The 13127-nt window shown below is 39.6% G+C and overlaps 2 protein-coding genes across 2 annotated transcripts in view; one reads left to right on the top strand and one right to left on the bottom strand.

Moving 5' to 3' along the window:
* Positions 1-13127, top strand: part of LOC129106749 (MAM domain-containing glycosylphosphatidylinositol anchor protein 2-like) — a 163741-nt gene that overhangs the window by 31254 nt on the left and 119360 nt on the right. The gene's annotated exons all lie outside the window — the stretch shown is intronic.
* On the bottom strand, positions 3913-6446 carry LOC129106750 (low choriolytic enzyme-like). Its single transcript, XM_054617964.1, has 7 exons — positions 6375-6446; positions 6077-6161; positions 5782-5928; positions 5564-5681; positions 4317-4495; positions 4143-4224; positions 3913-4051 (listed from the first exon to the last, which is right to left on the bottom strand). The coding sequence occupies exons 1-7, from the start codon at positions 6444-6446 to the stop codon at positions 3913-3915; spliced, it is 822 nt and encodes a 273-aa protein (XP_054473939.1).

The raw sequence follows: 13127 nt of genomic DNA, 5'->3' as shown, positions 1-13127 counted from the left end.
TGATTTACACATTCACAAAGGCCTTTTTAAAACATCATTTCTCTTTGACGCCAACACGCTTGGTTTGTATAGAAATGCAATGCATACGTATATGATAGATCTCACTCTGCCATATTTTCTGGCAGAGTCTCCTCACTCACTGTCTTCTGAAATGTCATTTATTTTTATTTAACTTATATCAGCTTCAATCCACAATGCATGAAATATGTATGAGATTTGAGAATGCAGTGACAACAGACGGTAACTTGTCAGTATGCTATTCTAGGTTCAGACATCTTAGAAGTTTGGAATATGACTCCCAAGGCTCCTCAGATCTGCAGAAAGAGAAGCAAAGTGAGATTTCATGAAAGCTTCAACAATAGTGTTCCTGCCTTCGATCTCTCAGCCCCGCTAATCGTTTCCACTGGGTCCTGCAGGGCAACAACAAAGACTCCCAGAAATTGTATGCCAATCTGTTATTTCTTTTGATTGCGTCCTTAACTAAATTTACTTGTTTTTTGTGAGCAATGCTTTCATCTCTCTCGAAAGGGGCACTTAGCAGCTGACTCGCCTGTGATCCAGGACAGGCTTTGAAAGCTCACCACAGATTGCAAAATTCAAAAGTTCAGCACAAACAACCATTTGTGTTGTTTTCTTAATGAATCCCTGTTGGTTATAAAGTTATGTTCAATACCATATGTTATTTATGTAGTTTAAAACCCATTCTGTACTTAGGCAGCTAGACTGTCTAAAAACATACTCACATACTTTGTATTTACTGTTTGCTGTTTTCATTCCTTGAAGAGGTTTTGGGTTATTAATGTATGAAACTGGAGATATAATCCACATTTGTTGTTCTGTGCAAAATAGCATTTCTCAATTCATTCCATATCAGCAGTCTGAGGTAGACAAATCTAGTTTTTTTACAAAGTTAGTACATTTCCTTTTTAATTGTCCCCAACAGTGTTTCTTTGCTGAGCTGCTGCAAAAGGGACAACAAAAAAGAGGATTTCTTTTAAAAAAGAGTCTGTAACGCAGTTAATTTTTTTCCCTTTTCTTTATTTTTTACGTACTTGCAGTTAGTTTTTTTTTTTCTTTGTAAAGATCTTTTTTTCCCAGGAAGGTCAAAATCCCACCTTGTTAACAGAAAAACCCAGAAACAGTCTCCAAGGTTGGACTGGCTGAGATGGTAGCAGCGCTCACAGAGAACATTTTAATTTCCTATCGGTGGGGGTTTAAGGCGGCTCACGCAGCGAACCGAGGAGAGCTGTGTGTTGAAGCTTATCGTGTTTGAAGAGAGGCAGGTACACTGATCTGTGTTAATAATGCGGTGGTAAGAGCCGCTCAGCCAGCCGGCAGTTATGGCCCTGCCAGCATATTACCGGTGACATCACAGATCAGACTGCCTTTGGCCCACGCTCGGCCTTCTCTCATTAGACCAGACAACCTACAGGACACCCTGCTGGTCGTGTGCACACGGTCCTTTAAAGTGCGGTCAAAGAGCATCTGCAAGAGCGTAACAGACAGTGCTTTAAAGCATTTATCAAATAAAGGTAACGTCAGGTAACATACTGTAGACCAGGCATCTATTTCATGTTTTAAACAGGCTCTATTATGCTATTTTCCAGCTGCATATTTTTATTTTATCTCCAGTTACAGTTACAACATGTTTACATGCGTTAATGCTCATAATCCTCCTTGTTTCTCTCATCCTGGCTGTCCTGCAGCACCTCTTCTCACCATCTCTCTGAAACGCTCCGTTGTAGCGCTTGCTCCTCCCTCCAGAAAGTAAAGTCTGCCCTGATTGGTCAGCTAGCCCGCTCTGTTGTGATTGATCAATGTTTCACATTTCAAAAAAACAGCTCCATCTCTCTCTCTTGTTGTTTGAGGGCCAATCTAGCCGGAAGGAGTTTTACTTCACTTCCGTAACGTTGTGACCTCATAAAGTTACGGAAGTGAAGGAGAGAATTCAATAGAGCCGTTTCAGAAGCTCCTGAGGGGGGAGGGTAACTCCTTTTAGACGTGGACTTCAGGTTTTACACTCTACGGACCTTTTACATGTACAAAAATATATATAACACACTAAAGGAGAGGGAAAAAGTGGAAAAGCATAATAGGGCTACTTTAATGTTTCATAAGGCTTCAGAAACCAACAAGATGTTTTTTCGGTTTACATCAGCCTCACAGTCTAGAGAGATGACTCTCATTAGACTCCAGTTTCATTGAACGTTCAGTCATTTTTTTCGCCACAGTGTGTTTTGGTGGTGGCCTGTTTTTAAATCAATCAAAGGGATCTCCGTCTCATTGGTAATCTTATTTTTTTTAATCAGGATTTGAAGAAATAGTCTTAATTTAAATCCAGCCGAAAGTCTCTCGGAGCCTCTTGGAGCGTGAACAGAGCCGGAGCGTTAAATATTTCAATAAACAAGAAGATTTTTTAAATATTTCATGTGTAGTACGATTGATATGAACTGAAACTACTTTATGAAACATTGAAGGCTCGCATTTTCACAGCCTTTCTCGGGGGGTCACTGTGCCACATGGCCTCCTTAGTATGCATTTAAGCCAGAACACTGGCGGAATACATGCGATGCTGTCCTGATTGTTAGTGCAGTCATACATCATGGAAGGGAGGGAAAATTAGCGTAACAGGAATCTGTTCTCTCTCACAGGCTTTCTCCTCCCTTATCTCACCCTGACACTCCACCGACACTCCTTTCTCACCCAACGCTGCTCTCTGTCACTGGGGTGGAATACAGAACAAAAGCATTGCATAGGATTTTCAAAGTTAGGAGGAAAAAAAACACATTCAATAGTGTGGGATGTGGCCAAGTAAAAAAAACTGAATGTCTCTGCAGTGCTCGGGAGTAGGAGTGGGATTTATCTTGAGTCGTACCACATCTATTCCTTTCTGCAAAGACTGGCAAATATACTGCAGCAGTGATTCTCGCTGATAAAACACTGTACTGTTCACTTGTGTACAAATCCCAAACTTAATTACCGTGAGCCCAAATTGAAATGAACTCAATTATGACGATATTGCCACATATTTGCCCTCCAGTCTTTTTTGTATCTAATTAAATTAATCTCTGTGGTTTTGCCAACATTTCCCAACTTAGTTTTCACAAAAAGTTATATGCACTAAAAGAAAAAAAATGTAGTTATAACAAATATATAAAAAAATATTATTTTGTTAATTGCAACAGGATTTGATGAATACAAAGTTCCTAATACATGTAGATAAATGGATTGTTTTTTACATCCCAGTCATCCATCCTGTTTTTGCAGAATCAAAATTAATATTTGGGGGTTTTAATTGACTATTTAGACTATTTTTTTTAATTTGCACTCCGGTTGTTGAAGTAGTTTATAAAGTGGGTGGTCAAGTCGGTGGGAAACAGATTAATGGTCAAAATGGAAGCAGCAGAGCCCAAAATATCCAAACTTGAATCCCCTTGAATCAGCATGAAGGTGTCTTTCGTTAGGCCTTAAACGATGTGGGTGGGAGGGTGTAGCTGGTATGTGAAGGTTTGGGTGGGAGTCGATAGAAGACGGGGTCTGTTTCGAGGTTTTATTTCTGTTTATATATCCTGTCTGTCACATCAGAGACCTATGCCGCTATTTATTATTCACAATACTGGTTTAAAATCAATAAAAAGATATGATAAGACTCGTTAAACGTCATGCCACCAGTTTGTAAAGCTGCTTTCTTTTATAAATATTTGTTCTCTCTACACTAGTTAATCTTCTTTGACACCTAAAATTGGTGGACTGTCCCTTTTTAAATTTCCAAAAATTGCTACATTTACTGTACTGTCAAGTAAATGACAAGAGCTGAATGAAAGCGTTTTATTGTTAAACTGTTTTATTGTTAAACTGTCACATTAATGTCCAGTATCATTGCAGAATAACACATATTAGAGTAACCGTCTATCAGAGGTAACTCCAGCACTTGTAGAGCCTGTTGATCCTCAGGATGTCGATGTCAGACAGACCGTCTCTCTGCCCGATGGCAACAGAGGAGTCGGGGAAGGGAGTTATGGACTCTGATCTGAACTTTCCAAAGGCAGTTCTACAGATTTGGACAACGGGAATGAGAATCATCACCAAAAACAACTTTTTTTTAGAAAAATTGACGTATTTGATAACGTAACATGCTTTACCTTCCATAGTGCATCACGGAGGTGTAATCATACGGAGTGTTGAGATTATTTGTGTCATGCTTTTGGAAGTTGTTGACATAATCTGGTACCAAAAAAAAAAAAGATCAATAAATACCTTAAAAACAATCTAAGAGATATATCAAATAAATTATAAACAAAACTAGAGAGTCTTACATTTGTGGATGTTGTTCCAGTTGATTTTGACATACTGGTCCCGATCGCTGCGAGTGTGTTCGTGGTAGAAACCCATCGAGTGCAGCAGTTCGTGCTGGATGATACCGCGATCTATGCAGCCGAACTTCTGCAGGGACAGAACCTGCTTGTCTCCAATACGGCCCAGTAAAGAGAAACAGCTGAAGGCAGAGAGACAGAGATGGATGCAACTTGACATTTGATTAATTAGTTCATGTAATTTACATTATCAGCGACCCTGTGTGTACAAGCTTAAATGAGTAGCTTGAGAACAACAGACGAAAATAGCTCTTGTGACGCTAAACCTGTAGTTTACTGTTCTTTTGTTTCGTTTTGTGCTACTAAAGCTCTTGTTGTGCACCAATGACAAACATTTAGATGGACAAATGTTTGAGTAGCATTTCCACCAACTAAAGGGAAGAGGACTGGTCTTTTGCATCTCTTTGTAGTTTTTTGTGTCTCTTTGTAGCAGTTTGCATCTCAGTGTAGTTGTTCTGTGTGTCCTTGTATTTGTTTTCTCTTTTTGTAGCTTGTTTGTATCCCTTTATAGTTGTTTTGTGTCTCTTTGTAGGTGTTTTGCAACTCTTTGTAGCTGTATTGCATCTCTTACTGACACTCCCCTGCACAGATATATTGAATACCAGAACACACTACACAAATTATTATAGGAAACCACCAAAGAAAGCCTGAGATATAGAACTGCTCTGCTGTCAAACTGGTGTAAATAGCTTTACTAAAGTTACTGTATTTGAATGAAATGTTGATGTAGCCTCAGTATTCTGTGCAGCTGTGATATGAATGGGAAAAAATCTACAAAAACAAGCATTGCATTTTGTTAGCAGATGCTCAGTATTAAATATGGAAATGCTAATGTTGCCTTTGGCTCTTATTCCTGCGTCCGATAAGCCAATTCAGAAACATTCTGCTGAGAAAGTTGTCATCCTAACATTTAAAAACAGCCAGACTTCAATGCGTTCCATATCCAAAATAATGGATATGTTAAAGTGAAACATTGTAATAGTCAAATGTTAGAAATAAAATCCATTCCAACCTTATCATAATATTATTTCCCACATTATGACAAGTACATCGGATAACTGTAGATAAGTATTCTTAATGTTAATTTCCCCTTAACAGATGTCTCGACTGTCCCATTACTTTTATGAACACAGCTTCTTCTTCTGTATTTTTTCCCTTCACATGCAGGAGAGCTTTAGTCGTTGACTCACCCGTATTTGGGTTCGATGCTCAAGTACGCCCTCTGAAATGCACGTGGAATGAAGCGAATGCAGGTTTTGACTTCAAAGTCCTTCATGGCGCTCATAATCTTATTCCTCTCGGCGTAGTCTAAAATTGTGAATAAAAGCATCTCCTTAGTAGCATCACAGATTACGTGTGTGTGTGATAGAAACACCGGTGTGCAAAATCGTTATTATCTTAAACTTACCATATTTCTGGCTTATGCGGAAAGGGATTTCCACGTTCCCGTTAGCAGACTTCTGCCACAGACAGCTATATGCTTTATTAAAGCACCTCATAGCATTCCTGGTTCTTGGAATCAACACGTCTCCTTCCAGCAGAAAATCCGTAGATCCTATTGGAGGAAAAGAACATCTGCATTTTAAACTTACTGGCAGAACATCAGTAAAATCCAGTGTGTATGTTTTTTAGGACTGAATATAGAAATTCTGCAGCAATGTTTTGAGAAACTATATTTCAACACTAATGTCGTGAAAACTCACCATTGTTCATCCTCAAAATAGTTTCCGCCAGGTCCTCCGCTACGTTCTCTAAAGAAAGCAAAACAGAAGTCATACAATTATTTTTCTACAATGACACTCACTGTTACACCTGATCGATTTTGTCTTTTCAATGAGGTTTGGTCACTTACCATCAGCAGTACCATTATCCTGTGAAAAAACAAGTAAAAAACAAACAATTTTACTTCATTCGACAGTATTTAAACTCAAACAATGTGTCATCCATTACATACAGAGCATACAAGCTGCTCTACACTGCATTGAGTTAGATATTTCTTACATTGCTCTGGTGAGCACAACAGAGGCCCAAAAGCAGCAGCAGGATGAGAGAAGACATTGCTCTGAGATCCATTTTCTGTCTGAAGGTGCTGATGCTGAAGATGTCGCTTCAGAGACTCCACCATCAGGGCTGAGTTTATATGCAGCCTGTCAGCGAGTGTGTGTGTGCAGAGATTAGTGGGAGGTGTTCAGTGGGCTCTGTCTTAAACACACAGCTGATGGGAGTGCCCTCCCCGCCCGGGCCCACTGTTTCCTCACAGGGATAATCTTATTCGGGGGGGGGGGGGATTACACTACAATGACCAAAGGCTGCTGTCGGCTCACTAGGTATCAGATTTCAGATGGCCTTTTTTACCAGCAGGGAATCCGCACATGAGATCTGGGCCTGTCCTTAAGTTTTATTCTAAAAATAGCAGATGCACCGTTTTGGAAAATTCCTATTTAATATTTGCAGGGACTGAAGTGATAATGTAGCTGGTAAACCTTTCGCTAACAATATGAAAATAAAATAAATAAAATACTATTTCAGCACAAAAAAGTATTTTTTTTATTTTTCAAATTAGTCGATATGGTAACTATTTTTATATAACCGATTTATCTTTAATGAATCGGTTATTAAATTAGTTTCAAAAAGTCTATTTGATGGTAAGAACTTCTCAGTTGTGAGTGTTTGCTAGCTTCCTTTGTCATAAATACTATTGCGTTGAATAGCTTTGAGTTTTGTACAGATTGTCGAACAAAACAAGCAATTTAATGACTTCACCAAATTCTTTTATTTTGAAGTAAAAATCAACATTGTGATTTGTTTTCTGTTTGCTGAAGGAGCCGCTGTCTCTTCGGTTCAGAGCTGCTGTGAAGCGACTCCCCACTCTGCTGCTTTGTTTTTCTTCCACCCAGAACATTTTTATTTTATTATGCCAAAGAGCAATTTATATCTCTATTGGTATCCGAACAAACTTGCTTTTTGATCCAAGTATGAGCACTTAAGAGCTCGATCACCAGGGCTGCAGATATGTGCAGCAACAAAAAACATAATTTCCTATTAAACCAAACTGCCACTGTGGCCTTTACCCCCCTTTAGATTCCACAAAGAGCTTTTTACATTGCACAGGCTGTGACCTTATAGTATGAGGCCCCCATTAAGAATGTTTTGTTTTAAATAATAAAAATAATAGCTCAATTAGTGACCGGCTGTAAAAAGTCCTGGATTTATTATTGAAACACTGCTGCTCCAGTGATGATCTCAGCTGGAAAGACCGAGCCACTTTGGCCTCCAGACTGTGATGAACAAAAAAAAAAAAAGTCCAAATCCAGACATAGGTTGTTTAGAAAGATGAGTATTCAGATTTATTGAACGCCCCACTGATAAATCATCAGCTTCCAGCGGATTGTCTGCTAGAGAAGAGGGATGTTGTCTGGCTTCATAGCGCCATAAACTGTTTTAGGATCTGATTTCGCATGTCAAGGCCGGCAGCTTCAAATACAGATTCCATCACGGCAACCTTTATATGATGTGGTCCTCCGCTGTACATCACAATAATGTGGCATTTATTATCGGGGAACAAAAATTGCATCCTGTGTGTGTGTGTGTGATTGTGTGTGTGATTGTGTGTGTGTTTGTGTGTGTCTTAAAGAAAGATTAACTGCAGGTGCCGCCTGGGTGAACTCCCTTTACTGCAAGCCCAATGAAGTCCTACAGATTTGTGAATTTAGCAATGTTTGCATCATGCATTTTGAACATAAATGTGTATGTGTGTGTGTGTGTATGTGTGTGTGTGTGTGTGTATATGTGTCCAGTATGTCTGTCCAACTGAGGTGATCCACACGAGTGCACAGGTAATCCAATTTGTGTTTTAGAGACAAAGCACAGCACGGGTAATGCTCGATGATGTATGACCCGTCCTTCCAGTTGAGCTTTAGTCCTAATGCTCCTCCAACTGCATGGGGAAGTAGATCTTATTCAATTGGCTGTCAGTCTAGTGGTGCATGCAAAAAAACATCTGCACTTTGTGAAAGAAGCTTCAGAAAAATTAAAATCAGTTGTCAAAAGTATCGTGTAAGTCTTTCCCAGTTATATTTATTTCAATTTTTCCCCTTTGTCCTCCTATATTTTTCTTTTTGACGTGTTCAATGGACCTGAACCTCAACTATGATCCTTCTCGTTTCAACCACACTTCAAAGTCGAAGCACTCTTCACCTGTATTCTTAACCACAACTAACACTATAAGTATCTTTATATAAGGCACAGCAACATGGCACACCTTAAGATGTTTTAAAAAAAAGTCATGACATGTTGACCTAGTAAAAGTTCTGTCATGGTTGAACAGCCGACAATTTACTGCAGCACCACAACTGGCATTTTAAGAGGCACATTTTACAGGTTGATATGATGGCAGGGCTGCAGGACAACCTCATATGATGATAATAATATTGTTTGAAATGTTGTCACCTACTGACCACAGATATGATTTCTCTTGTAAATTTGAAGGAATAGCAAAAAATAAATAAAAAAATGTTGTGGTAAAAACAAGAGGCGTAAATTATGAGCTGAATATGTCACAGTCACGCCTGTTCACTCTTCCTGCACTATTTCTCTCTCCCTCACCACACTCTCCCTCACTCACCCCATCAGCCTCATGCAGTGCACCTGTCTGCCACACCCACCTCATCAGCACCATCCCTCTCACCTGCTCACTCTGCTGCACCTCCACCCTGCAGTATTTAAACCCCAGTCTCACACACACACACACACACACACTGCCAGATCGTTCTCCGCATTATGCCAGACCTTCCAGCGTTATTCCCCGGCCGACCCCGCTTGTTTGGACTTCTCCGCCTTGCCTCTGCCCCGGTTAACCGACTCAGCCTTCTGTCCCCGACCACGAGATTAGCCTTTGCTCCTCTTGGTTTTTGTCTGCCTCTCTAGAGTGGAATGTTCCCCGTGAGTTATCTCCTGCCTGCTGTTTGTTCCGCTTTGAATAAAGCTCCTGAACTTTACCCTGTCTCCTGGTCGTACTGCACTTGGGTCCACACACACACCACCCGTTTACAGAATTAGATTAGAGCTGGAACTATAACTTGATTGACCGATAGATCACTTCATTGTTGAGTCATTTGAGGATTTGCGTCTTTTCTTTGTCTCCTTTTGGTAGTAAACTGAATAGAGCTGAAACAAGTAGTCCATTAATTGATTGATTAGCCAATGAAAATGTTTTGATAATCAACTAATGCTTTCAGTCACTTTCAAGCAGAGAAACAACATTATCTGGTTCCAACTTCTCCAATCTGTAAAAACTCAACATCTTTTGATTTTTAGCAGTTTGGTTGGAAAAACCAAAGACCCTTGAAGACATCAAATTGGGCTCTGCAAAATTCTAATTTCCATTTATCATTATTCTATAGACATTAATGGAAAGAATACTACATTTCACTCTGACTTCCAGAGCATCATGAGGTAGATTTGTGTGTTGAGAGAGAGGAAAGAAAGGAGCAGATGGGAACTTTTGGCAGATTGTTCCTGAACACCACACAACACCGACGGCGATACCCTATTACCCTCCACTGCGCTGGAGTACATCTCTGTCTTCTTCTCTCTGACACTACGTGGGCAGCCAAGGACAACAGTCAATGAGCAATATCAATTTACGTAATGGACTATTAAACAATGTGCTTAGCATTTAGAAAACGGCTGCACTGGTGTTCGGTGGGAGTGTGTGCCAGTATGTGAAATGAAACGCGTTATAGCGTGCTCTGCTGCCTCTTACTCACTCCGGCTCCTTCTCCTCCTACAGTTGGTCCGACACAGATGCCCTACTTACTCACTCACACACACACACACACACACACACACACACACACACACACACACACACACACACACACACACACACACACCGCCCTCGCCTTTAACTCTGCATGTCAAAGTAACAATCAGCTGTTTTGTACACAGTGCATTTATGCCGGGCATCCCCTGAGATTCCAACTCATTATGTATTTCTTACAAGCAAGTCTTCAAAAAGCTGACTAATTTCGCATATAGTCTGGCTTTTTTTTTTTTTTGGGGGGGGGGGGATTTATCTATTTTTTTTTTCTCTGACAAAATCTTTCTCTGCTTTCTAAAAGCAGCTTTTTGTCTCTCTTTCTTTCTCCCCCCCTCTCTCTCTCCTCCATACTGAAGTCAATCAGCGAAGGTAAACATCTTGTTCGCACTAATTGACATTCAGACAAACAGGGACAAATATATTGAATATGAACACCGTCTTAATTGGTGTGAATTACCACACTTGTAAGAGCCACGCGAATAGTAAATTAAATCAGGTGTATTATTGTCGTAATGCAATTGATTAAGCCACAATCCAGTTGAACAGTCCATTCAGGGAATATAATGTGTCTGATGGATGAGGTGTCAAGGTGCTGTAGGAGGCGGATTTGATAATTATACTATAAAAGGTCTTTATGCAGAGAGAAATAGCAGCTAGGAGAACTTCTGGTTCAGTCAAACGGTCCAGTTGAACAGTATATTTGACTTAATGATCCTTTTTTTCCCCCAAATGATTCAGCTATTAGAATATTCAGAGGAAAACTGAACTTTTAAGAACAAACTCACTTTAAATTCACAAAAAAACCCTTTCCATCTTTCCCAGGCTAATCTTGTGATAGGTTGCCACTGACCCAATATCTGACATGCTCAAGAGTACCGTCAGAAATGTTCTGATGGGAGGGCAGAGTGTGACTCATCACTTTGCCCTCCCACGTCTCCCCCAGCCCTGTCTAGAACTGATGATGTTAGAGAAGTGGTTGAAAGCCCATTTCCCCACCTCCAGGCTACAGCTGCTGATATAAAACCGTTCTGTTCGCATTAAAGTATCAATTATATATTTATTTCAATATTTATGTAATATGTAGAACACTAAAATTCCTCTCAACACTCATTTAAAGAAGCACAGTTTACAAAGATTTTTGTAGTTGGCCATTATTCCTGTATACCAACTTTAATGGTACAATATATATTTTTACAATCTATGATGTACTAGATAAAGTTTTTCTTTTTGCATAAATATCTAATATAAGTAAAGCAAATATGCTGTAACTCTACTCTAAATAAATGAGAGTATGACATTATTAAAGGGATCCTTATCACTCTTTTGTCATATATACCTACTGTATTTGCTTTGATATTACTTTAATGATTATGTATACTTTGCTTTATGATACATAGCATGCAAAAACTAGTGACATTCCCATCAGCCTCAGCTCTAATCTGTGTGTTTAGCTAATTAGCAGATGTTAGCATGCTAACACACTAAGCTAACATGGTAAATAAATACCTGCCAAGCATCAGCTTTGACTTTGTCTGCATGTTAGCAAGTTTTTGTTAGCGCTTAGCTCCAAGCACCACTGTGCCTAAGAACAGGCATTACAGACTCTTTAGTCTAGTAACAAATGAAAATACTGCTGCACATCTGCAGACAGCTGTGTGGATTTTAGAGTAAAATCCCTTGTGTTCGGGATTGTAAATAACGTAACATTACCATATATATATATATATATATATATATATAATGTATATATATATATATATAAGCCCTTTGTTTCTACTGTAGGCCTGCACTGGGTTAACTGTGATTATATGTAGTGTGTTGCTGTTGACATGGCTTCTCTGTTCACCGGTCACACCCAGGTTAATGGGTGGCCACTGTTGGTGCACAGTTTATTGTATCAGATTAGACAGCACAGAGGTCTTATCTGTCTGTTCAGGTTTTAACACCTTCTGCTTTACTTTTTTGACATTTTCCGCACGTTATGTGGTGAGTAAAGCGCCGGAGGTAATGGGGGGGAATATGAGCACAGTGAGAAAGACATTCTTTGAATATAAGATCAAGAGGCCTGTTCTGGTAAAAAGCACAACGGCATGCTTTAATGGAGTGGCACTTCAAGTCGTGAGGCATCATTGCTTAAAGTGAAACCGCACTTGACAGCGGCTTTAGGGGGTCTTCCGAGACTGATTTCAGTCATTTTGATCTAAATTATTAGTTTTGAACATATTGATACATTTTTATTTGAATGTCTAAAATACTGCATGTGACAAAATAGGCTTTGTGATGACGAAAACTAAATTCAACCTCAGTATAGTGGGAGAGTCATTTCATTATGTGTATTCTTTTTGTTTTGTTTCTTCGTATTTCTCTTAATCTCCCTCGTTCTCTGCTTCCTTCACCTCCTTCTTTTAAATTCCCCAGTCAGTGTATATGAGTTAACTTACTTACATTTTTCACCCAAATGTAGAAAATCCCCTAATGAGGCTTTAGGCGCTGCTATTTTTCATCTTCATCGTTTCCGCTGAGCTGTATTTAACATCGCCTTGAATAAGCACCCTTCAGTTAACAAGACTCGGTGGAAAAATTCAAATTCATTAAATCTCAAAAACTCTCAGACCCAAATGAATTTGCGCCAGACTGCAACAATTTTTTTTATTTTTGGGGTGATTTAACAGTACGTGTCTAGCCAGTTGGTTTAGATTTTTGGTGAAGTGCTGCAGTGTAGCTACCTTGAATTAAACAGGCATTTCCGAGGTTTGTGCTGCTGATAGAGGAAGACCTGTAGCCGTGGTTTCCAAGAGAGCGAGAGATCTCGAAAACCCATTTCCTGCCTGGCTTAGAATAATGAGGTGTTGGAGCCTGCTGACAGGGCTTAGCAGCACACCTTCCCAACGGAAAAGTTATGGACGGTACACACACACACACACACACACACA

This window comes from Anoplopoma fimbria, chromosome 18 (genome assembly GCF_027596085.1).
Source record: "Anoplopoma fimbria isolate UVic2021 breed Golden Eagle Sablefish chromosome 18, Afim_UVic_2022, whole genome shotgun sequence".
Classification (NCBI taxonomy): Eukaryota; Metazoa; Chordata; class Actinopteri; order Perciformes; family Anoplopomatidae; genus Anoplopoma; species Anoplopoma fimbria.
The sequence above is the reverse complement of the archived record's forward strand: the minus strand, read 5'-3'. Positions and strand labels throughout refer to the sequence as shown.

What these genes read in the sequence shown, in the direction of transcription:
- LOC129106750 (XM_054617964.1), bottom strand. Translation starts at nt 6,446, where the DNA reads ATGGATCTCAGAGCAATGTCTTCTCTCATCCTGCTGCTGCTTTTGGGC. An exon ending in GTTGTGCTCACCAGAGCAAT is followed by an intron (nt 6,162 to 6,374) that starts GTAAGAAATATC and finishes GTGTCATTGTAG; the next exon opens with AAAAATAATTGTATGACTTC. An exon ending in TATTTTGAGGATGAACAATG is followed by an intron (nt 5,929 to 6,076) that starts GTGAGTTTTCAC and finishes TTCCTCCAATAG; the next exon opens with GATCTACGGATTTTCTGCTG.